Here is a 26,913-nt window from a genome sequence, read left to right as displayed (position 1 = left end):
TCTGCTGTGTGTGCAAAGAACCAAAGAATAAAAATGTAAAAAGTTTCAGGGAGTTTTTGAACTCTTGTCTAGTATCACACACTACAAGACAAATAACCTTTATCAACATCAACCCTAAATTAAGCTGCAAGTTTCCAGGCCAATCCTATATTTTCTACAATATATTTGTAAATATAGGATTACCCTGTATCTTTTCACCACATTAAAGTGAAAATAACATGTAAGGGATTTTAAAATAAAGAAAATGCAGCAGCAACAACTAAAAGGCCCAAAAGAAATAAAAAATCACCATTTATGTTTTCATGTATCTCTTTATTTCTTCATTTTAAATACACTGATTGCCATCATCCACACTCTGGTCCAGTAACATGAAAAGTGACATGCACACATTCACTCTTCAACACATTCACACATCGAACCGTCTGAAATAGCTGTACCTTCATGTGTCATACACACTGGGACATATATTTAACAACCTTCAACATGTTAAAAACAGGTGGATGACATGAAAAATAATATCAACATTATAAAGTTACAACAGCTTTTAAAATTCAGCAGATGAACAGAGATCATTGCTAATTACCATTTACAATTCACCCTAAACCAAACCACAGTGTTAGAAAGTGCCAGAAGCCATGAGTCCCTGTTTGTAGAACATCTAAATAAATACAGATCCAGGAGCAGCCTTTTATATTGAACTAATAATAAATTTACACTATAAATGTTAGTTTTGCTATTTTTTTTTCTTCCCACCAAGACCTTGTCATATTGTGGTATTCTGTCACACCTGAGATAACTATGTAGGACTGTTAAAACTGTTAGCATTTTGCAGTAAAACGAATGGTTGTTGCAAACAGGACTGAACAAACTGCTTAATACTAATGTGACTCACAGGCTGCAGTGAGGAGCTGTTTTCAGTTACATGAGGGCATAACTATAAACTTGTTCTACACATGTGACTTGTGTCTCATGAAGGAAATTAAAATGAGGATGCAAAAGAGCTAAACAGGTTCAGCACCTAGTTTGCCTTTCAGTTCTTAAATCAGGGACTGCATTGCAGAGCTTAAAAGTGCAACAGAAATATTGAAGTTAGACATACACATAATCATAATCTTTAGAACAAACAATGTATTGCTTTCATCTGATTCTCCATTTTGTCACCAAATGAATTCAAACGCTCACAAGGAGACACCTAACGGATCATTTTACATCCCTCCTTGTTGGTATTCGAGTGAATAAATTTGGAGACATAAAAGTCAAGTTACATGTCGTCATCCTGACAGTACAACACACACACACACACACACACACACACACACACACACACACACACACACACAGAGTATATTTATATGAAAGTAAGACACCTCCAAAGCTGCAACTGTACCAGAAACGCCTCTGCACAAACTCCACCAACGGAATCAACGGAAACAACATTAAGTGCATTCAAAGTGTGAGAGAGAAGAATATTAAAAGTAGCTCTATAGTACTGTTATAATACATGTCATGAATTAACATTTGGCACTAACTGTATTATCTGGTCAACTGCTCTGTTTTATCTAGCAACACTGATAAGTAATGGTTTGACTGGCTAGAACTGGCTGGTTCAGAATCAGGATTTAATAAAAAGAGTTAGGCGAGTTTTAACCTGCTGTAACTGATGTAAAACAAAACAGAACAAAAAAAAGACTAACAAGACAAACATAAATAAAGGTCTAATGGCCGAGCACTCTTGGAACATAATGTGAAACTGAATCATAAAGTGTGTGCAAACTAAACCGACAGCGGTCGAAACAACTGAGTGAAGTGCACTAAAGAGATGATCATGTCACACCAGAAAGGGGCCATTGTGGTTATTCAGTTATAGTGGCGGCAGTGATTTATAAAGAATTTCATTATGGCTTAGAAATGGAGGTGAGCTTGGCACAGATATGTTAAAAACCTACTGTAGATGGTTAAAGTTTCTTACTTCTGCTCTGAATCAGCCAGTTCACATGTTAGCTACAGCTTCAACAGCAGGACTTGAATAAGAAGGATAATAAGTGATTCCTGCTGTTAGAGATTGGTTGTGAAAACAATCACTAACTGGTTATTTTACAGGTTATTGCTGGCTGATTTGACAAAGTCAGCGAGATGATCTGGACTACTGGAGACAACTTTGAGACTGTAACCACCCTGTTTTCTTTTAATTACAACCTTAACTTACAACTATAAACCCTTAAAGGAAATTTAAGTCTTCTGTAGTTCTTGTGCATTTTGCATTTTAGCAGTTATTTCTATTACAGACTTCACATTCACTTTTCTTTTTTGTAGTGCCACACATCTAAATGATCTAAAAATATTTTGATGGATTCTCATGGAGGGTAGCGATTGAGCTCAGTCCTGACTGATGGATACCAGGTTGATTATAGGGAGATCTTCAGGACACTAAAACTATCTCTAAAATTGAGCTCTTCTGAAACTAAAACTAAACATCCACAAACATTATCACGAAATGCTGGTATAACTACACACTCTCACACTTAAGCAACCAGCCAGAGTCATGTCACAGTTCTGTCATGTACTGTCTGTAATGTGCATCACTCTTATTATTTGCACATAAATAATATTTGAAGAAACTATATTTATTCTAAAAACATATTTACTTAAGTGTGTTTTTATCCTTTGATGTGTGGTATGTTTCAACTGACAGAAGCAATTAGACATACAGTTTGTCTCTGGTAAACACTACACACAACTTCAGTCTGTATAAAGCAACACAGTCTTTGGTCACTAAATAATTTTTTAAGAATTAACACTTCCTTTCAAGTACCATAGCCAAGTGTCAAAATAAGCTAAATAAAGCTGCTAACGGCTAAGTATATGTGCATTTGTGTGTGTGTGTGTATATATATATATATATATATATATATATATATATATATATATATATTTATATGTATGTGTATTATCATTTGTATGATTCTGTCACATAGATGCAACAGTTTGGCTTCCAGCTCCACACTTTGGTCCCTCTTTTATTTAATAAAGGTTGCAGTTTTGTGTCATTTAAATACTGTTATAATGACTGCAAATTTAACACTGGGCTCTGAATGTTTTTAACTGTGGGCCAAAATATAAACATAGTTTTTTCATGTTTTTTTTTTTGTAGTGGTGACATAGCACTTGTCATTAACTTCAAAGGAATCACTCTTGTGTGGATGTGGATCTTTGTTTGTGTCAGTGGAAGTGTCCCATGGCCTCAGCGGCCTTCACTCTCACCACAGGATCTGGATCTTGCAGCAGCATCACTAGACCTGAGGATGGAGACACACAAAACACAGTCAACACCAGAGGACAAACAGAATATTTGTTTTTAATTTTTGAAGGAAATGAAGGTGTGAAGGCTGTGCAGTGCATCACCTTTAGTGATGGTGCCCATGTTGAGGTGGGAGAAATGCTCCTCTGGAAGGTTTCCCAGCAGAAACCCTGATAACACACACATTATGATCAGGTCACATCATATAACAAGAACACAGTTTCTAACCCATACATCAACTTGAGTTCAATTGCTTCAGCTTCATTTGTATAGTGTACTAACAGGGCTGGATGATTGTGGACAAATTTATACATAAGTTGCTGCTGATTTCCTAACATTGTGAGCACAATATTTTAAAATTAATAAATGCATTTTAAACTTATAACTTTACCCCAGGATGTTTTGGCACAGATGTTTACAATATGAAGCAAGTTTACAGAGGGTTGAAGTCGTACCTATAAACATGGCAGCTCCTGCTCTAACCTCAGACCAGTTACTCTTGAAGAACTGGATGACTGAGATGTGGTAGAAGTTCAGCATGCCTGGAAAGTCCTGGATCTAAAACCACAAAACAAGCACTGAACATGAAGTAAGTATAAACATTGTCTCCTGAATAGTTTAACAATATGATCTTATCTGATTTTGCAAATAATCTTTATGTTTAATCCCAGATGTGACCAAATCTTTACAATTTATCTAGATATTCTGTCCAGATTTCCATATAATCAAAAAACCTGCAGGAATCAAAATCAAACTGATTTAACAAAGAACAATCCAAATGCATTTTATTCTCTGTAAGCCAAACTTGTGTTTATCTCACCAGGTACTTGGTGAGGTCATTGATGAACTCTCCATAGTGCAAGCTCTTGTCCTCATGGAGGTGGTTCTGAAACATGGTTGTGATCTGCTCTGATCCCACCACAGGAGCACACACACGCATTGCATACTTACACGCCTGGACAAACACAAAAACACAATCCATATTTGTAAGAAACAAAGTAGAAATTTGCCCTGCAAGTCTAAGATTTATCCACAATAAGACAAAATAAGGAGTTGTGAAAGCTTCTGTGTGTGAGTGCAGATTTCTTACCTTGACCACCTGTGGGTTTGGGTCAACCAGGTGTAACAGCAGGCTGACCAGAACATTGTGAATCTGGTCTTTGAACACCGCCTCTCCTGAGCCAAACTTGGACAGGTTTCCCATTAGATGGATGGAAGCACAGCGGATCTCGTCATTGTCCTGGATGAAGACAGAGCCAGTAGATACTATTAGTGTTACATGTGTCTGTATGTGTGGGAAGCAACTTCACCAGGTTCAACAACTCCAGCACTGCAACCAAATTCTGATAATTATGATTATTAGTTATAATGTGGTATATGTCATCATATAAAATCTTGAAAGATAAAATGAAACTTACACTCTCCAAGAAAGGTTTAATCTTCATGAAGATATAAACCACAAGTAAGTGGACATTCTTCTTGTCCAGATGGAGGAGAACTTTAGACAGACCTGACATGGCCTCAAGAGTAATCAGTTTACCTGCAGGAAGACACGAGGCCATAAATAAAAAAAAGAACTGTATTTCTATCAATGATGACCTATCCAGAGTGAGTGGCTGAAGTAGAATAAACATGATGGATGGGATCAAGGAAAGTGAAACTCAAAGGCAGTGGACTATAAGCCTTAAAAATATGCAATAATGCAATAAATTAGGTGAGCCATATTACATATTACTATAACTTTGCCTTTTCTAACATGACAAATAACTTTGTGGTCATCTTACCCGGGTCGTCTTTCTCCTCCATGCCTGAACTCATGGCTGCCAGCAGCTCCTTGGCGTATTTATTCACCTAGCGGGGGGCAGGAAGCGAGAGGGAGGAAGAGAAAGGGATGAAAGGTGTGTCCCAAGGATCCCTTAAAAATGTCAGATGTCAGTGATCTAACAGTTAGTGTGAATATGGTAGCGTAGAGTGTGTGAATACCTTCTCAGGTGATCCCGCAGCGATGTTGCCCAGCCCCCGCACAGCCAACATGCGGACAGTGCAGCAAGGATCTGATATTCTCTCCATCATGTTGTTCATTAATACGTCGATCAACATCAACTCTGTCACCACATGATGGTTTAACAGCTGGACTCAGTAAATGAGACGGAAAGAGAGAGATCATGTTTTCCATCTGTCTGTCCATAGACTATGTAAACAATTGGTAAGTGGTATGGAATAACTATTAGTAATGTAGAAATGACAGCAAGCAAAAGAAAATAAATCTAATGTTTACTTTACTTCACTCAAACACAGAAAAACTAAAAAACATGATGCAACATTTCATGGTGTATCACCTCAGAGAAGAAAGTAGTAACGGTGATTCTCTGACATTCATAGATGTTGTTTAAGGATGGACACAGACACTCTACAATGGCAGGCAACCTGGGACCAGCATGTTTAGCCATCGCCCTGAAGACAAGAGAAATATACTCACATTTAGACATACTATGTATACTGAGTGGATTAAATTATGATTAATTAAGTCTTATGTTATGAGAAAGAGAACATTTTTAATCATCGAAACAACTAAAACAAGTATTGAGCAAAAAGCACAGCAAACGTTTTTGGACCCTTGAGATATGTACAGGACTGCGCATCACATAAAGTATTTAGTTCCTGATCCTGTTTTTTCCACTTATTTCATTTTCAAACTGCACGCAGCCATCTTAGTGTGTCTGTACCTTGCTAGTAGTGTAACTCCAGTAATGTGTGTACTTGGTTCCTTCATTGCATCCCAGGCGTTATCCTCATCCAGTCTTTTCGTCACCTCATCTAACTGGGCTCGTGCCAATAAGATTCTCAGCGCATCAGCTGCTACCCTGGATTAAAAAAAAAAAAAAAAAAAAAAAGTAGACCAAAATTTTACCTCACACAGCTACACCTGAAATGACACATTTATAGAGCTAATTCATGTAGATAGCTCAGCTATATTTTTCTAGACACGAAGAGACAAATATGCCCACCCTGCTACATGGACGGAGGCTGTGTGTTTAGTGTTGTTGTCCTTCGGTGCTGAGACCCCAACACTGGCTCCCAGTCTGACAGTGAGACAGGAGAAGAGCTGAGGAAACACGCTGACTGCCGGCTCCTGACTTTGGCCATTTAATAACAGCTCTTTGAGGCCACACGTCATCTGGAAACAAAGACCACACAGACACACATGGACATGTTAACATCCTTTTTTCTGGTGTGAAGCTGCTACTGTCCAGTGCAGAAACCAGATGAAGAGTGCTGTGCATGATGTCAAAGGTAGCCGCAGAAAGCTTCTATTTGTTGTAACTTTATAAAATGACTAGGTTGCACGACAGCACCTAATCAGAGGACACAAAACTGAACATCCTATGACAAACTTCAAATTTTGTGGAAACCTTCTAATTTATAATTAGAAGCCTTACTTTCTTATTTATAATCAGAAGTGATGTGTGTGTCTGCATAAAAGTATTCATATCTGAATATCATCCTTCTAATACTAATGGCTACAGTATATTCAGTGACATGTCTGTGAGTGTTTGTGACTTACAGCCAGTGGCTGATTAGTGGCCACCTTTGTTGTCCCTCCTCTGACCATCGACTCCTTCCTGTCTACATAGGGTGCCATGATGACAAGTTTCTCCATCACCATCTCTATTATCTGATTGGCCACAATGGGGTCTGCTCCCAAAGCCATCCACATCTCACTGGTCCAGCTGGACAGACAGATAGAAAACTATTACAGAAGCAAAAAAAAAAACATCTTGGCTCTAAATTCTTTGTCCTGCAAAGACAAAAATAGCAACTGAAAATCTGAAGAAAAAGTAACCAAATTTATTTGGTGAAACCTTTTATGAGCTTGTGTAGTTTATATACTTTTTTCTAAGTTTTGTGTGTATGTACCTGTCATATGGAAGTGGCTGGTTTACCAGTGTATTAATAACAGTCTGTAGATGCTGAGAAGCCAGGATTAGTACCGTCTGTCCCACTGCCACTCTCACCTAAACACAAGTACACAACACACATTATTATATATCAACTGCAACATAATAATAATGAAGTTGAATATAATTATGCAGGAAGTTGATCATTATTGCAAAATAAGTCAAAGAGGTCTATATGACTTAATTATTCAAAACATGCTAAAAATACCAAAAGTATGGCAAAATGCATAATATATTCATAGGCCACCAGAACTGTCAAAACCAAAGCTGTGAAATGAAAAATAGTGATGATTAACATTGTAATACTTCTGTCGCTTCTTACCTGCTCCTCTGTGATGTTCTGCAGACGCACATGGAGCACCTCCAGCATCTCTGGGACCTAAACACATAAATGCACAATATCCATAATACCATCCCCATATAAAACACACACAAACACATACAAAGATGCAAAGACAGAAAGCACAGTGTGGTAATCCTCAGCAGACGTAACAAAGGGCTGAGTGAGAGTATAGTTTATGTGTGTGTATGTGTGTGAGAGAGTGAGGGTTAGCGTGTGTTTGCATTACCATCTCTTGTAGTCCAGCTCCTCTGTTCTTCAGCAGAGTATTCAGGATGACAGATGAAGCTCTGCAGCAGTTTGACTGACTGTCAACCAGCCCTTCAAACAACATGAACACTAACGTCGTCAGCTGCTGCTGAGGCAGACGCTTACTCATCACCTAACGCACACAGAAGAAGACACAGTTACTACACAGACTGTTACTGTAACCACTATGTTGATGCCAACATTAAATAAGGCAAGAAAAAAAGGTTTATTGCTGATTTCCATAATGTACTTTGCAAGGAAACAAAAGGATTTAATACAAATCAAAAAAAAAGTTCAATTGTAAGACAGCTGAGGGCGTTGTTGAGTGGTATTAAGTGTACCTTGGTGAGGTCAGAGCAGGTCTTGTAGAGAACTGAGTGGTCAGGGTTTTCTAGTCTGTCTTTTAGGGTCAACAGACTGTCCACAGCTTCATCCTTATAATCTAGAGCGAAACCTACACACAGACATTCAGTGAAATATTTAAAAAATGCAATGAAGTAGTGTGAAGAAGAGTTTAGGTTCAACATGAACTATCCAAGTTTTGAGGGAAATATTTATAAATGATTAGAAATTAGATGTACAGTGTGATGAAAATTCAGACAATGAAATGACGTTCTCTCCTAAACAAAGTGACCTGGTATGGGCTCTGTGTCTCTGTACCTTCATATCGTAGCTGTATGTAAAGCAGTGAATATAGACAGTCGATAGCAGCAGTGCGTACAGCAGGGTGAGGGTCAGAACAGCGTGGAGACAGTCGACCCAGCAGGGCTCCAAGGTTGTGGAAGGTCACTATGTTCTTGACACACATGCACACAACAAAAGTCAGAGAGGACATCAGCTTTGTGAGGGACATCTTTACTGTGTAAAGCAATGATAGATGGTGAGGGTTTCCTGGATGCATGCATGTGTAATTAAAAATCTGTATTGTCCACAATATTTGTGTGTGTTTGTGTGTCTCTGTACCTTAACGGTCAGGTTATCCAGGTAGTAGGCCAGTATGTGAGCGGTGGCTGTGACAGCTCTCTCTCTCTCATGGTCCTGACCTGAGCTCAACCACGACTCAATGTGCTGCACAGGACAAAAATACACATGATGTCAGACAACACAGTTACTATATAATACACAGGGGAAAGTGACTTCTTGATGTATGGCAGTTCACAGATTCTAATTATTCTTTTATATAAGCCAAACAATAAATTAATATTTCAAGTATTTAATTGGTATAAAATTGGTCCTTTGAAGGACTATTAGCATCAGAGGTGAAAGTTGTTGAGGCTTGAAGGAAGGGAGGGATTTCTGGTGGCACATTTGTTACTATTGTTCAGGAATGTAGTGTAACCACACCAAGTGACAACGGCTGCCACGATTTAAATCAACAAGTAATCAGTTTCTAAGTACAATTAAAAAACAACAGAATTGTGCTATGACACAAATATTACTGGCACTTAAAACTAAACAGTTAATTAAACTAAGACAACAGGCCTCACCTTGAAGACACTCTGCAGGCCATCAGGTGTTGGATCCCTGGCCAGTACACTCTTCAGCAGCTCCTGCAGTGCAGCCAACGTGTCTTTGTACAAAACCTGTACAGATTCCCCAGGATATGTTAGTTTGATAGCATCAAAGTGCACACAATGTTTTATAAAGTATACATGTTTCAAACGTTTGTGTGTCTTTCTACACAAGAAGAAACATCAATAGTGAGTTGTACGATTCTGCTGTTGCTAACGGTTACTGAAGGACAAGTTTTGGTATCTGTGTATTGTATGTGTGCACACATCTCTGTCTGCTTTATTTCACCTTTCTCTGCTCTGGGTCCAGTATCTCGTCTTCTTTAGTTTTCTCTGGAGTGTGTGTCTCAGATGGCAGAGAGAACACGCTGTTCACACACACCTTCAGCAAGTCAAAACTCTCATTCTCACTCAGCGCAGGATCCAGAGGCCTGAAGCACTAATAGTCAAAGGTAAAACACTGGCAAATGACAGAATCTCAATGGAAGAATATAGGGATACCATACAAATTATTTTTTACTGATCATGTGCAATAAACATTGTCAGTTTATTTCATTTTAATTCACATGTTTGTGATGACTTGAAAATTTTTAACCCAAATGTTTGACCAAAGGAAAAGTAAATACATGTAAAACACTTTCCATTTACATGACAGAATATTAGTATTTCTTCCAGGGGTCAAAATGTCAACTGCTGACTCCATGAATAAATGACAAATCTGAAAGTCTTAGAAGTACACTGAGGGTCTCATTATTTTTTTAAGTGAAGGATACATTAAATTGGCACAGGTGCTCATCACGAGATGGCGTACTGGAGTCCGCAGTGCATCAGCTGGCTCTGCCTTTATAAAATCCTGACAAGGGAAGAAATCAGAAAATAACTGTTGATATATCACCAATTACACATTTATGACTTGTTTTAGCAAACTGAAATGAAGGACTACTCACCAGCATGACAGTGATGAGCTCCTGTTTGCGAGAGAAGATGTAGCCTTGTTTCTTCACACACTCACTGATGGCTCTGGCAATGAGCCCGACACTCTGAATCAAACTCAGTTTCATAGTCAGGTCCTGAAATTGGGTAACACACACACACAAATGCAGGTAGACAAATACAGAGATGCAAAACACGTACAAGACACACAACAGAGAAAACGAGGACATACGAAGATACAAAAATTAATGTCAAAATATGAAGAAAATTGGATAACTGCATTTTCCAAATTGTCAGGAATGCAAACAGCAAGGCCTTTAGCAGACACAACTCTACTACTAGCTTAGTATAAGCAAAAACAATCCAAAAATCACTTCAGCAATATAAAAATCAAGTCCACTCAGTCCATCAATCAATCAAATCAATCTAATAGTGCATTTGTAGATTGATCCCCCATGCCTATGGATGGAGAGAAATCAAGAGATCAGAAGTCCGAGTTGATTAGAGGAGATTGGTTCAACAGCAAACCACCTGCAGGTCTAAGAAGTGACGGAAGAGCTGTTAGGATTTAGCAAGAAATTATAAAAGCCTTTTCACACTGTGAGTTGCTGGTGAGCATTTAGAGAGCAATCCACCATTAATAAATGTGCAGAATCATATGGATATGGATTTGTATGTGTGTAGTAATTTCACTTATATAATAGAAAATCTTAATGTTGACAACTTAAAAACAGCATAATAATGCAGGATTGGTGTGAAACTGCTTTATCCAAGATCCAAGAATGTAGTAGCAGGTTAGCACTACTTGCTTTTCAACCCCATTTAAAAAGTGACATACTGTAAGTGATGCCTTTCTGTTCGTTATCACTTAGCAGCATCATATGACTAGCAAGTGAGGTGGATCATTCAAAAGATATTTTAAAAAACTTCAAAACTTGAAGCACTTCAAATGAAAGGTTTTAATTGTTTTTACATCAGATTAGTGGGTTAAACTGAGCGATGATACTCCAATCCAAATCTATTTTAGAGTATCAAATACTCAACTCCAAAGGCTAAAAAGGTGACTGTAAAAAGTTAATAGTTTTCTCATTGATGGAGAAAAGCAGCTGAGGTCAGCTTGAACTCTGGATTATACTGTAAGATTTTGCTGTACTTTTCTGTACTTTGACTGTTGGGACAGTTCAGACTAAGCACATACGTGTGGACAGCAGTCAATTACCCTTCAGGAATGCTTTACAGCTTTTTTGTGGAAAACTGGTCAGAACTGTTTAGCAGATCTTCTCTATCAAGAGGGAAATTACAAACTTTTAAATATCCTCCTTTCAAGCCCACCAGGAGTGAGTGTTGATACTCAAAAGATTTTTGATGGTGTATCACTTTAAAGCTACATTTCACTGAGGTAAAGCATTTTTACTTATTACAGTGAGCACAACCAAAGAATTTCAGAAACAAGTCATCTGTTAATGGTGGTTCATTCATGAGCGTCTTCAAAAGGCATTAACAGTAAAATCTGATGCTCTCATTGTGAAATGTAACTTTAAAAAGATATGCCTGGGTATAAGCATGAAGACTATGTAGTTACTTTATTTTATCAAGCTGTGTTTTTCTTGAGTTGTAGACTTTCAGTGAAGATTTTAGAGATGACATCACCATGTGTGTGAGCCATAGAGGGAGAAATACAAGAAGAGAGAGCAAGACAAGATAGAGGAAGGATAAAAGAACAAAGAAAAAGAGCCCCTGAATTCCTGTGACGATACCTTAGTCTCTACTTTAATCCCCAGAACCTGTATGAAATAGAGGCGATAAAGTCATGAGCACAAATACAGCCCCGTAATCTGCAAGATTAAGTTCTTATGTCTAAAACAACATCCTGCGTGAACCAAGAAATGTCTCGTGACAGTTAGACTGTAATTTTTCATTAAATTCCTGTTATATTATACAAAAATGAATGATCAGCGGTTCAGACAATTCACACAGGTAGTAATGCAACATGTTCATATAAATTTGTATATTTTTAGATTTATAATAATCATACAATACGAAAATCAGATTACACTTTTGAGTAGATCTTGTGTCCAGATGCAGGCCCCTATTTGGCTGACTATCTTAAATGATGGGCTCCTGTAGTCTAGAGACTGTAACTCTTAATTTCTTATTATCATCAATATCATTGTTTGTACATTCTCTGCCCAAAAGTCCCTTCTTCAACAAGTTTCCCCTGTAATCCCCATGTTACCATGGTATTCACATTACCTTCGTATTGAAGTGTTTACTGATGCAGCGAAGGATGTCCTGATCAATGCGGGTCAGTATCTTTTCTGGAGGTGCATTCAGAGCCACTTGACCGTAACACAAGATTAATGTGCTTTTCACCTTCTCGACCTCAACATCATTACGTTCCTGAGGAAAGGAAGGAGAGACAGAGACAGACAAGCTCTTTTTACCGTATATTAACAGTAATACAAACCAATATAAAGAAACCATGCAATGTTATTGAATCAATTTTCATTTGAGATATATCATAACGGTTTCTTGTACTTTGAGCAGGTTGAAGATGCTTGGTGACTTCTTGAAAGCATCAGATTTGCCAAACTCATCCAGCTTGGTCAGAGTTCCCTCTAAGTGGCTGTTTGCACACAGCCCGATGCCCATTGCAACTCCCTGATAAATACAGAGGACAGAAACCAAACGTTAGACCTCAACCCTGTCTAGATATCCCCAAACAAATCAGTGACAGAAGGTTTCAGGTTATTTCAAAACCACAACACCAAAGAAATCACCATAAGCCATCTATGATTTAGACAGACTGTACCTCTCTTTCAATAGCGTCATTATGTCGTGCTGTGAGGAGGATTTCCTGCAGCTGTTTTTTAACCAGCTCCTTATTGAAACACTGCTGGAGAGTCATTCCTATACACTGATACAGGAAACTCTACAAAAGGGAAGAAAAAATATAGATTAGAATGTTGTCATGTATAACAACACATTATTATGTTGTTACATAGGCACTATACTGTAGTATGTACTGATTTTGGTCCTCTTCCTACAGGTTGGGTCCCCTCATTAGGTTGTAAGATAATTTTAATGTGTCTATACATACTATACTATACTGTAGAAAGGGGTGTTCACCTCTCCACGTACAAACTTGTGGCAGCTGGGTCATGAGGAGGCATGGCTCTGTTTAAAGGGGTCATGAACCAAAAAGGATGAGGACCACTGATCTACACTGTCAGCTTTTGAGCTCGATTATGACTTGCATGAAGCTCTAAATTAGGTTTGCTGTGGGGTCTTGGCAAGTTAACAAACAACAAACTGCCATTCATTTCATTTTTGATTAGTTTGCCTACTGGACTGCAACAATATGGTAAGTGGGAAAAAATACTAGATTAGTAGCAGCTATACTTGTCTCACCTCCATGTGCACACACTGCTATGATTTGTGGGTAAAGTGAAGCTCTTGAAAGCACTTACCTTCTCCTCTAAAGCGTTGTTATATGTGGAGAGATATCTTGTCGCTTCAGCTGCCAACTGACACACCCACTTGTCATCATCAATAGCAGCCAGGGTTTTAGACAAGAGCTGGAGAAAATTTTATCATATTACAATGACATTTCAGCAAATTAAGTCAGAATTAAATATTCCTGAATCCAAATAGCCAAACAGCATAATCTCTCAGTCTTAATCTACATAAATAGCCAAATAATAGTTCTGAACATCATTCAGTCTACTGCTGCTCATTATGGACCATTAATACTAAAAGAATGGGGATTATCAGTCATGTTTTAATAAAAAGGAAAATGGATGAATGGAGAAGTCTAGAAATAATCAAATAACACTAAATACTGCTTTAGCCTGTTTAGAATGTGAGATCTAAATTTTAAATGTTGACGGCTTTCGGGGTGACTGTTCTAACTACACATTATAACATGAATGAGATGATATTTTCATATAGAAAAACACACCTTCAGCAGCTTCTCATCCCAGTGCTTCTTATCTAGACTCTCTGCTGTTGACTCTGGAAAATACAGCACACAGTCAGACTTCAGTATGGAGGAGAAAACAGATACTGCGCATGAATGATGAAAAGGAACAAGAACTCTTGTCCTCCAACTGTAAACTCCCATCCAAAACAAGTAATTTCGGATGGTTAAATAGCAAACGTTATTTTTAATTTTCAGCTGTAATGAATAATAGTAATCATGGCTTAGGCTAAAGAAAGGCTGATGAAAATACAACAAACTAAACTGCATCCTACAGATGCCCAAATGAAGTCAAGTAGAGCAGCGATTCACTTTTAAGTAGTGACAGCGGTGGAAGTATCACCTTCTCCTGTACCTTTACTATACACAGATACACTAAATACATAGAAGAGATTATATCTCCATACCCTCTAGTATTGTCAACAGAGGAGGTATCTCTTTCTCCCAGAGTATCTCTGTATTTGGGTGAATGTTGATACTGAGGATTTGCAGGAGAGACAGAGATGGAGCTCCATGACCTCTGCTATTGAACGGAAACGCTGCATTCACCTGGAACACAGCAATGCAAACACCAACACAAACACATGTAGATTAACACAATCCCATCAGGGATGTTACAGATGACTACTTGCTTTGATTTTATGTACCTCAATTTAAATGAGCTGCTTTTAAATTGTATGTTAATGTTTGTATAATAATACTTCTACTTAAAAACAGGAACTGAAAAACAACAGTACAACTGAACCATCTGAGTAGGATTATTTTATTATTCCTTTCATCCCTCCATTCTGGATATATGACGAGAGCAGCTTTTAAAAATCAATATAATAATACTAATAATATTCATGATAAATAATGAAAGACTGTAACTGAAATATTCAAATGAAAATTAGACTTGACAACTGATAAGGGTTATTGGGCATGATAAAGGATTAAACATTGAGGTTGCATTAATTAATTGACAGTAATCAACATCAGACACTACTGTAGTGTGTTATACTGTTGGCTATACTTACCAGCAGTCTGATCATTAGTGTTTGAGGAGACGCTAGATTGACTGCAGGAGAGAGATAACACACATTTAGCTTGGATTCAATTATACAGAACAGGATGAATTTTCAATGTGCAAAAATTCATTTGTAAAGCTTCATTTTCCATAATTCATGCCTCTCATTCATGTCTGATAGATGTACCTGGTCAGTAAATTTTCCACCTACCTTCCTGTGTAAAGTCTATGTTGAAGCTGGGCTCCTTGTTTTCTTTCTTCTTGTTGCCCAGCACTATCAGACTCTTACACAGAGGAGTGGTGGCATTGCTGTACTGTGAAGGGGTCAGATAGTACAGCAGCTTTGGCCATAGCACCTACAAACGACAAAATACATTCAGTATATTAAGTTTCTGAGCAATGCTCATCTATCTCACCCTGACAATGGAAAAAAACTGCTGTTAACTGATATAAATTTAACCCCAACTACTTGGTTACAAAGCTCAACTGCAGCAAAACTAAAATCTGCAACAACATCAGCAGTTAAAATATTCTGGGAACGTAGATGAATCAGTCACCAACAGATAAACAGATCAGACGGATGGGTAGATACCATACGTACATCAGCTAGTCTTCCGACGGTGGTGGTGAGGAGATGAAGGGCGTTGTCACACATTGACCTCAGTGCCTCGTTGGTCACCTCCTCTGGATCTGTGGGCTTCTGTCCACGCTGGAGTCACACAGATACATGAACAAATGGGAATAAATATTTTACTTTACCTTAATCTCTTCCTCTGCAATGCAAAATGATCGATATTGAATGTTGAAAAGTTTGAACAAATAGCCACTATATCAGCAAGCTATGTTTTAACTTCTTTACTTCTGAGTGTTACAAAAGGTTTCAGACTTGCAGATATTTAACGCCTTTGCTCTACATCATCTGTTGCACTGATAACTTATTACCACTGAACTCATGTATATTTAGTATACATGTGTGCATGTGCTTGTTTGTTTATAATTGTTCCCTTTACCTGTTTGAGTTTTATTAACTTTCTTTTAACAAACATTCTCAAAAACAGGTTTCCCATAACAGTGTGTGTAACTTTCTCTGGAAGATTCAGAAAGTAAAGCTACACCTCTTTACATCAACAGTTACACAAATAATCACACAAGCTACCGATACAAGAAAAATAAATTATTGAAATTTAACAACAACTTCCACACAAATCAATTTAACATCTTAGCAAAGCTTATAAAATAAATGACATTGCAGTCGTACCTGATATGTGTCATGTAAGGCACAGTGTTGAACTATGAATCGAACCAGTAACTCCCCTCCCTCTAACTCCAGATAGCCATGATGAGCCATGGCGCTGATCACCTGGATCACACGCTTCTTCACCTGGGAAACAGAGTCAGACAGAGTTTTAACTGCCAATGTGACTTCTTCAGGAAAACTAAACTGGCTGAATAGTTCTGTGCATGTGTGTTACCTTGTTGCTGTGGTCAGCCATTGGTTGCCTGATGCTGGCCACAATCAGCAATTTCTTGCTCTCCATCGTGGAAGCTGCAACACACACACACACACATTAACACACAAATAAACAGATAGATAAAGGAGGATTATGGATTATATACTCTGCATGAGTGTGGTCGCATTTAAATTATTACTTTGATATACTTTTAACTGCCCCTCTAAGCTCAGTGTGTATGAGTTGGGGACTGTGTATGTAATACTTGTGTCTGACTGTATTTCCTTACTGGTGGAGTTGATAAGGTGACGTAGCACAGCCAGGGAGCCCATCCTGTTCCGCTCATTACTATTTTCCAACTTCTGTATGACAAACATTACCAACCGGTCTGGGAAAGAGTTGGCTGGAAAGAGAAGAGGAGAAGTTGAAAGAAGGACGTTTAAATGTGAAATGCATTTATTGTTAAAGAAATACCAAAACAAGGACAAAACACAGGAAACACAAACAAGACCAGAGAGAAGGGGAGAGAAGTAGATGGACCGTCACGGTTAATGTGATTATCTCTTGGGGGACATTGAGTCTGACACACTATTGGATGATCTTATTACTGTTCTTGTGACTCCATAGAACTAAAGCAGATAGAAAGGCCTGATGCTGTTGGACCATGTTCATTTTTTACCACACTTGTTCACCACAGACCTCATATTAGTGTTTAGCATAATCTAATGTAGTAGCAGCAGTCAATAATTACACATAAACACGACCAGCAGCTGAAGAGCTTTAGTACCTAACAGGCTGAAGCAGCGCAGGACCTCATTGTGGTTCTTGACAGTAGGAGGGTTACTGTAGTCAACGGGGGCAGACACCTGGGGGAGACAAAGGAAATGTTACACTGCTCTCAGACAGCAAATATTGTGATATGTCATGATGTGAGTTACGTGGGAAAATAAAGACAATCAAATTCAGCTTAACTGGCTCACTGTAACACACTCTTGCTTATAGTAGGAATAATAATAGTAATAATAATGAAGAAAATAGTTGTATACATAGTAAAAATAGTTTGCAGTTACTATTATTTGGTTTCCCAAGGGAGTGGCTGATCACGTGTGCTCTTTTTATAGCACTTCGTCACACCTGAAGAGTTTAAAGTACAATCACAGTCTCCTACTTGGGGTAAATTTCTAAGCTGAAAATAGGAACTGAGAATTTCACATTTTTTAAAGCCTCCTTTCAAATTCAATTTGCGCTTTCAAGCAGCTAATTTGGACTTTCTGAACTTCAGTCAGTTTCACTTCCACACATATTTTGTGTCTACAAATGTAGTTAGGAGATGTGGTCTAAGATTAGGATAGGAATGATAACTGTAACTGTTGTAAAAGGTGCTTTAACATCCTGGTGAAATGATACTCTCCGTCCCCATTAAGCAGTCCCACCATACACACAGATAATTTGCAAAGTCACTGTACTAAAATGTAGCAACAGTCAAGGCATCGTACCAAGTGTCAGCTGAGTCACAAGGTTACGAAAACATCTGACTACAGTGACTCTCTTACAGTCATTTGACACATATTGTGAAAGAAAGCAGCATAATGTGAATATAAGACGCAAAAGGAATCCAGTCCAGTGTGCCCACCATTTAGCCACAGATTTTTGGTTCCACTTTGATGAATCGTTCTGTCACTAAACAGGGAGACTGAGACACACGGACTGGATTACAGTTGGTGCGGTGTGAAAACAACGTAGTCTTGTGATAGAAATTGCTACACAGACTGTTTAACCAGAAACTGTCAGTAATCAGACCAGACAAATCCAGGTACAACAAGTCTTTTGTGCTTGCGGTTTGCTCAAGGTCTGTTACCGGGCACGCCCAATGTGGGTTTTTTTTTTTTATCAAAGTTCTGACTTGAAAAAAAAGTGACAGCGAAAACTTTTTGCTGCCACAACAATATTTTATACCTTAATGGAACTTTTTTGATAATCTTATTCATTGCACGCTGAGGAAAACCAGTTTACTGCGATGTTAAAAAGACAAACAAAAAAAACTCTGAATTCTGTCTTTTGCAACAACACATCAAAATGATTACCCTATTCACATCAGTTTGTTAAATTACAAATTGTGGGTTTCCATGATGCCAAAAAAGTTAATCAAGGAAATAGCTGAAAGTTAGAACTTCTTTTGCAAGTTTATTATCCATTTAAAATGTTTGTCACATTGTGTCTCCTGAATTCAGTAGCTGTGAAAAACTGCTAAATGTCTGGTCAACAATACCTGGATGTATATCTGTGAATATGGGAGGAGTGAAATTGCTACAAGAATTGCTACCTAGTTCCCTCTTTTTATGAGCTCTGTCATCCGTTAGGGAAAAGCTAACAAAACCATCTGGTTCACTCAAGGTTAAAGCTGCAGAATTGACTTTAGTATGTATTTATTTTTGTAATGTGTACCTGTTGATGCAGTGCAAAGAGTAGACTGTCCAGTTGTGTCTCCAGCACTCTGCTGCCCATGTTGACAGAAGCATCAAGCACTTGGCACAGACTCTGAGTGAAGGCAGAGGAAAAAAAAAAGTGTGGTGTCGCAATTACTAGTGCCATGTTACACACACCGTTATGGGAAACCTGTTTTAAACCACAAGCACTGCTGAGGCACATCATAGCTGACAGAAAGAGTTACGGTGAACCATTTGATCCACATTACAAAATCCATAATAAACAGTCTATACACACTTTGCTAATGACATAGTGCTCGTTGTTTTTCTTGTACAGCGACAAGATGGCAGGGATGAGTTTGGGAATCTGCTCCTCCAGTTTATCACTGGCCATCAGATGACACATTGAGCCCACTGCCTCAGCTACTGTTAGCCTCAACTGGAAAACAGAGACAGAAAAACAAGATGTCAGGTGACAGTCATGAAAGGCATAAGGGGACACCCTCTCATGCATTTGTAACAATGGGTCTGTAAATAGGAAGGAAATAAAAAGGGGAACAACAGCCGTTTAAAAAATTATGTAAGATATGATATCATTCAATAGATAAAACAACTTATAACTGCAAATCAACTTGGTAGCCATGTCGTTAAAGTTATATACTTTTATTTTCAGGTAAAAGAACTGACAATAGAACAAAACTGATCCTACTGATTTTAGTAAATGTTCTGTGACAGTATGAATATCCTTCTGAGTTCATTTGTTTTCTGGGGTTTATGTGTTTGTAACTCTCTGTTTGCTTATTCAGTGCCCTTTTGAACACAGCTGTGAATGTCATTCCACTGAACAATAATTAGCTCTAATAAGTTCCCTGCCTTCGGTAATGCAGCAGGAAGGCACAGCGGTTAAATTGTTAGACTGGGTCGACATGGCCTATACAAACACAAACAGTTATTTGTGTGGTTACTACATTTTTAAGATCCCATAGAAAATATGCTTTACCAGGCTTTAACAGATCCAAATAGTGGCAAAAACACTAGTAGTAACCATGTGGTCAATGTGTCAATTCAGGAACAGAAAATGACCCCAGAAAAGGGTTCTCACAGTGCATCATGATTCTCTGTAAAATGAGAGTCACATGGGATTCAGATTTTCTTGAATAAATCTACTAATGTAATCCCCTTGTGTCTATAAAGGCGTGTTTGGTATGGTGATGCAGTGTTTAAGGCTCCTCTTATGGATGATTTCGTAGTCAACTAGCAGGGGTTTTCTGGTTGATTTCTCATGGTCTTGAAAGCGTCATCATATTGTACTTTGTAGTGATTTTTTGGTGTTACCCTGCAGTAACACACTGATATAACACACTAACACTTGCAAAATATGCACCTTAGACTGGCATAATCTTTGAAACAAAAACTCAAAATGTCAAGCTTTAGTTGGCTAACCTCATCTCCCCTCCTCACACCAGATCAAACTGTAGTTTCACTAAATACTCCCTGAACACATCACTTGCTGTCAAATGTACAACTCAACCCCAAATACTGAGCTACTGTAATCTCACCTTAGACTCCCTGCTTTGTAACCAGTTATTGAAGAGGATGTCAAAAGCAGCATAGATTTCACTGGAGAATGTGTCTTTCCTGACTGTGGGATCTGGAGCCTTGTCCAGGTTGGCCAGGTACTCTAAGATACTGTCGCTGAAATGACACAGAGCTGGAGGAAGAGAAACAAAACAGGGGCAAACAGGAGGAGGAGAGAAGAAGACAATTTGATGACAAAACAGCAAGAGAGAGGCAAGGAAAGAAAAAGAAAGAAGACAGTTGCATATTTTGAAGTTGCAATAATTTTTGGTTACAGAGGGACCTGAAAATATTCATAAGTTTTATCACTGAAATTTCTTTGCATAATGTTCTTCTCTCCCAAAACCTGTGGGTGAATACCTGAATGTTGTGTTTCAAGACTTTCTGGAGAGGAGCTAATACACTCACAACAATTCTGACAACTCAGAGAGCAGTGTCGGTTCTTACCAGAGGAGAAGACCCACTTCATGTTGTCCTGTTTGGCCATGCTCAGCATGGGCAACATGGTGCCCAGAATAGCATTCAGGAAAGGTACCATGCCATAAACTAGAGAACAAAGAGAGGAGTACGACGTTAATGACATGTTTGTACTTCCTCAAAAACTCTACAATATGTTACATCAATCCAAAAGCAAAAGTAGGTAGTCTGGTCACAAAGGTCTCAGAGACTGCTGAGAGATAATGACAAGGATGCTGCAAGGATTTTTTGCCCTGATCCTGATCAGAATCATTTAATATTATATTCAAAGTATATCCAAACAATATATCCAAAACAGATGTGTTTGACAGCTTGGTAGCACTTTACTTTTCTTCAGTGTTAAGTCTGAAGAAAAGAAAGTTTGGAAAGCCCCTCATCATTCTTAGCATGAAACAGAGACTCCAGTTTATATTTAGTTTTAATTACAAAGACCTGGTGCACTGGCAAAATGTGGCTGAAACAGAGCAAATTCTTCTTTAACTCCCAGTTCCTGTTCTTGCTTCACTCTCGGTGTGGTTATCATTAATTGAAACTGCTCAGTGAAACTCATTTGCATATCTTACCCTGCAGTTCATTCTATCTCAATGCTTTAAGAATAAGAAAACTTTTTTATATGCCAAGTGCTAATTGATTATAAATGTCCTGATCACTTCAGTGCCTCTGGACATCTCTTCAGGTGTGAGTGCTACATAATCCATGTAAAACATACTACTAATTATTATCATTTCAAAACCACAAGAGACTGCTCCTAAAGACACGTATTCTGGTGTTATGCTTAATGTTTTGCTTCCAAACGCTGTTTTTGGACAGGTTTAACAGGTTCATGTGTTTCTCAACAATGTCTTAACATGTCACCTGTGAATACCTGCCCTGTCAGCCAAAGTCCTGATTTCCTGGTGTGTGTGTGTGTGTGTGTGTGTGTGTGTTCCTCCAGTTGGTTTGTGTGTGTAATAGCTTTCTTACCATTGGAATCAGACAGGTTGGCTAGTGTTTGGACCACAAAGAAGTGAGGTAAGACACCTGGCTGAAACTTGCTCAATATCTCCTCCATGATGTCATTGATGTGCTTGTTACCCACAGCAACCAAAATATTACTGGCCGCCTGCTGCCAATCGGGGATGACTTCCTGAGTGAGCCAGGAAGACAGAGACAGCAGTAAAAATGGATGTAAGGAAGAGACTGTGTAAATTTCACAAATACTAGTAGATAATCATGTACTTTGTCATCTTGTCCAAAGCTCAGCTGCTCTCTGCAAGACACAGAAAATTTGACATTCAACATTTGACATATTCTACCTTTGATCGTGTCATCTCATCTGAGGCCAGGGAGATGATGCTCTTTATCCTCGGGTAACTGATCGCCTCTATTCTGGAGCCAACAATTAGCTCAATAGTCTGAAGAATCACAACCCTGTGACTGACTACCAACTAGAGGAGGAGAAGAAAAGAGGCAACAAGAGAAGGAAGACAGGAATAAGAGTAAAGAGCATATTTAAAATATAAAACCAAAACAAAATTGGAACACAGCATTTATTTATCTGTATCAAACAGCTGCAAATACCAAGTAATATGTTTGCAATAGTCCTTCACAAAGGCATATAGTTATAGTAAAATACAGTACGGTACATTCAACAACATTTCAATAAAAAAGGACATATATGTATTATGTCACTGATGTTTCCCAAAACGTTTCCTCAGTGTAACGATTCATCAACTGATTGTCACAAACTTGAGGGCTGTGACTGTATGAAAAGATGTTGCAGCATCAAGCTGATTCATGGTTTCCTGGCGACATTTCTAAGGACAGAATGTGCTACAAAGTCGAAAACAAACCACAAAATTTGCCTTTAAACCTCAAGCTACATGACTTATTGCTTTGCAGTCTTGTAGGTGGACTGATATTTAGATCAGTCAAGGTACTGGATTTTAGGTTTGGGTGATATTTGTTATTTATATATCAATAGTGATATAGTAAATCTTCTGGAATTAAGAAATATTTTACAGATACAATATTGTCATAAAGTAGCCCTGCTCAAAGGTCTGATACAACTATCTGTATCATGTCCCAGTATATACAGTTCTGAGTGACTGAATGTCGACAGGGGAGAAAAGACTGCTTGACTGCCATTTGTGAAATCTGACAACCCCAGATTAACACTCAGTTTGTCTCTGTGACACATACAACTACTTATTGCAGTGTTTACATCTTAAACTTGAGTGAAACCTCTAGAAAGAATGGCTTAGCTGGAATGCTGTTGCTGTTTCTAACAATGCTGGCAAACCACATGCTAGGGGCTCTGAGAGGCCTTTTAAGTGTGACCGGGTTTAACAGATTAGCAGCAGACTATTGTTAGCTGGAGTTACAGGAGTCAAGAAAGATCTGTAATAAAACCATTGACCATGTTAATCATATACTGTAGGTAACAGTTCATAATGTTTGCTGCAAGCCTGTTTAAAAGGGCGGCGTTTCCCCTTATCAGAAATGAGAAGCATGCAGAACTTCCCCTGCAGCTTTCACTCTAAATGTGTACAATATGACACACAGTACAGTCACAGCAATTAAGCACTTGTATGTGATAGTAACTAGTTTTGACATTTGATACTAATAATAACACCAGCTGTTGAGGCAGAGTTATGACAGTATTACCATATACATGTGGTCATGCTAATCTGGCAGGTGTTTACAATAATCGAGGTGTTTTACCTTAGGATGTTTCAGCAGGTAGTCCTGACACATGGCTAACACTCGGTCTGGCTGCTGTTTTCCCAGGGTCAACATAGACTTCCTGACCTGCTCCTGGACCTCAGCATCTTTATCAGTGGCTGCATCTAGTAGTGCCAGGGTCACCTCTAGATTATTAACACAACAGGATAGAGAAAGTTTAAAAAGTAGAAAGTCATATAAACAAATATTTGATGTAGAGTAACAGAATAAACACAGATTGTGGAAGTAATTTGAGAAAACTACTGCTGTCTGAAACATGATCTGAGCAGAGTAAGAGCCTGAAGAAATTTTAGAACACAATGGGGAATACTGGATTTCTGCTGTGTCCAGTAGAGCAAAGAAATAGCTGACAGACAAGCAGAAAGAGAAACAGAGAAGAGCTTACGTTCCACATCTGTCTCATCCATGGTGGACAGAAAGAGGGTTGGTTTCCTGGAGCCTGTGGCTGAGGACGGAGCTTCCCTCCTGGGGGACAGATGGGCAGAGGAGGCTGTCTGCAGCTAAGGAACAGAGTATAATGAGGATATAAAGTGAATATTAATATAAAATGCATTAGCAGTAAAGTCAAGGTTTCACAGACTGACATGTGCTTATTTTCATTGAAAATATTTTGTGTATTGTGTATGTGTGCCTATAATATGGCTAGAGCCTGACCGATACTGGATTTTTGGAGCTGATACCGATACCGATATTAGGGAGTAAAAAAAATTCAGATATTGATATATTGGCCAGTATCCTATATCACTTGTGACAAAGATATGTGATGGAGACAGGATATTTTAAAGACAGTTTAACAATCAACTTTATGATCCAAAATGATATCATTGCACTAAGACAGTAAACTTCACTGGGAATTACTTAAAAAATTACAAAATATTGGTGTATATTGGACCGACATATATACAGATAAGCTGATATTGGCCGATAACAGCAGACTGATATATCGGTCGGCTCTAAATATGGCACACATGATTTTTCCTCACTTAAAATGTGAATTTTCCCAAGCCAGAAACAACAATTTCTATATATATCTAACTAAAGAACTATTTGTATATATCTAACTAAAGTCATCTGACTTGCTTGTAACTTCAAAGCACAGGAGCTTTCTGAAAAACAACCTTGACAAACATTCACATGACTGTCAGGCCAGGTGATGATGGCTTACAGCTGACATTATAACCTCCGTGACAGACAACCAGCCAAAGCAGCGCATGAGACAACATTACTGTCTCCAACTAAGAGCTACAGAGGACTGTTTGTATGAAGGCTGAAATATTTTAACATGTGTCACTTCAGGTTTCTTCGCTTTAGATGCAGTGACTCACCTGTTCAAACCACTTATGTCGCATTTACCACCAACTACAGATGGACACGAAGCAGCTAGCTAACTCGTACAGTAAATTCTAACGTTAACAAAGCTACGAAATGAGGACATTAAAAGACAAACACACCTTGCAGTGTTAGCCAAGTAACCTACTGAAAAACATTAGCATGCTAACCTAGCTGCGGCTGCTACGGAAGAGCAGCTAGCATTCACACATCACTGATTACATATAAAACACAGCCTCGCTAATAAGACTAACTTACCGACTCCCAGCGAGCGTCCGGTAAACGGTAACCTCTCACGTTAACGCTACTTGTCGTCTCGGTTTAGGTTGTAGACTTCCCTGTCAGTGCCACAGCGGAGGTTAGCGCTGTGTGTGTTGCTGTCACTGCAGGTGTAAACACGCCTGGTCATGTGCTTCCAGTCAGCAGCATTGTGGGCGGACACACACAGTCTGTCACAGCACTGAGACACATAGAGCTGCAACTCATCTACCTAAACTACCATCACTGTCACTGTCTGCTGCGGGGGTGTAACTAAGCACATTTCATCAGTTTTTAGACAGGCTGCTTGCACTTTACATGAGTGTTGTCATTTTTATGCTGCTTTTCTTCTACTCCACTACAATTCAGAGGGAAATATTGTACTTTTTACTCCACTACATTTATTTAACAGCTGTAGTTACATGAAATAATATATGATAATCTTATAATCAGGGCCAATGTTACGCCATATTTGGTGACCCATCAAATTCTGTGACCTGCCCTGATATTCTTACGCTTACCCTAACCATCTCACTCATACCTAAACCTAACCAACACTGCAGCTCACAGAATCTGATGGGTCACCAAATACGGTTTATCTTCAGCCCTGACTATATCGGTGCCCTAGGTGAGACTTTGCAACAATAGTAGTCTACCTCTAGCCCAGACAAAAGTCCTCCAGAAAAAAAGGCAAGTGAAGGCACCAGTCAGTGAGTGTTTGGTGGCCTGGCCTGAGGTAGCACATAAAGTCTGGTGGCTGCCTGACTGACCAGTAAGGCTTTGAAAAACAAACCAGTTTAAAACCCATGTAAATCAATGAGGAAAAAGGGAGGAAAAATGCTAAGAAGGGAGAACAAGTGCCTATTTCCAAACGCTGTATAGAAGCAAGCACCTCTGTAGTAAGGATGTCAGGAGGTCTATCAGCAGGAGTAACAGGATATGGTGGAGGAGAAACCACAACAGAGTCTGGTTCTCTGTTGGGCTCTTCGTTCATGGTCTCACCATCCGGGACTGACAAAACTTCAGCTGGAGGCATCAGACGAGGTGGAGGAGCTAAGACAGCAGCAGAGTCTCGGTCAGTCTGAGGCTGAAACAGCACACAGATCTCTCCCACTGCGACATCAGTGATGGTGTTCAGCCTCTTCACCAGGACGTCTTCAGTGTAACTCTGTCTAACCTTCTCCTGGATAGACAGGACCACGACATCTCTGATGGAGCGTGAGAAGGTGACCTGATGCAGCATGATGCACAGAGGGGTGGGGACCTGGTTCAGATATGATTAGCAGAGTTGACATATTGACAGAATAAATCAAGTGTGATGAGACAAGTGAAATCTCTTCAGGATTCTTCTTGCCAGCTTGAGAAGAGGCTCAAACTCCCAGAGCCTTCAAACAG

The 26,913-nt window shown here is 38.8% G+C and overlaps 1 protein-coding gene across 2 annotated transcripts; it reads right to left on the bottom strand.

Annotated features, from left to right (window-relative positions):
* Nucleotides 1–291: 291 nt before the first annotated feature.
* On the bottom strand, nt 292–25,674 carry mroh1 (maestro heat-like repeat family member 1). 2 transcript variants are annotated; one of them, XM_044358842.1, is made up of 45 exons: nt 25,519–25,674; nt 24,317–24,431; nt 23,911–24,056; nt 22,503–22,634; nt 22,171–22,333; nt 21,178–21,276; nt 20,712–20,863; nt 19,451–19,591; nt 19,172–19,264; nt 17,514–17,592; nt 17,016–17,129; nt 16,748–16,821; nt 16,534–16,656; nt 15,877–15,984; nt 15,487–15,631; nt 15,286–15,326; nt 14,677–14,818; nt 14,252–14,304; nt 13,761–13,868; nt 13,103–13,222; nt 12,829–12,951; nt 12,544–12,690; nt 12,048–12,074; nt 10,305–10,427; nt 10,131–10,210; nt 9,647–9,788; nt 9,334–9,429; nt 8,810–8,914; nt 8,507–8,642; nt 8,188–8,300; nt 7,827–7,979; nt 7,580–7,636; nt 7,217–7,314; nt 6,864–7,029; nt 6,307–6,476; nt 6,025–6,162; nt 5,638–5,752; nt 5,282–5,428; nt 5,083–5,149; nt 4,717–4,838; nt 4,389–4,538; nt 4,119–4,253; nt 3,754–3,856; nt 3,403–3,468; nt 292–3,296 (listed from the first exon to the last, which is right to left on the bottom strand). In XM_044358842.1, the coding sequence occupies exons 2-45, from the start codon at nt 24,336–24,338 to the stop codon at nt 3,220–3,222; spliced, it is 4,911 nt and encodes a 1,636-aa protein (XP_044214777.1). In that variant the 5' UTR covers nt 24,339–24,431; nt 25,519–25,674; the 3' UTR covers nt 292–3,219. The 2 variants fall into 2 exon arrangements, with proteins under 2 accessions (XP_044214777.1, XP_044214779.1); XM_044358844.1 differs by lacking the exon at nt 12,048–12,074.
* Between the last annotated feature and the right edge of the window lie 1,239 nt (nt 25,675–26,913).

Source organism: Thunnus albacares, chromosome 8, assembly GCF_914725855.1.
Source record: "Thunnus albacares chromosome 8, fThuAlb1.1, whole genome shotgun sequence".
In the NCBI taxonomy this organism is placed as follows: Eukaryota; Metazoa; Chordata; class Actinopteri; order Scombriformes; family Scombridae; genus Thunnus; species Thunnus albacares.
Note: the sequence above shows the minus strand (reverse complement) of the source record. Positions and strands in the feature narration are given on the sequence as shown.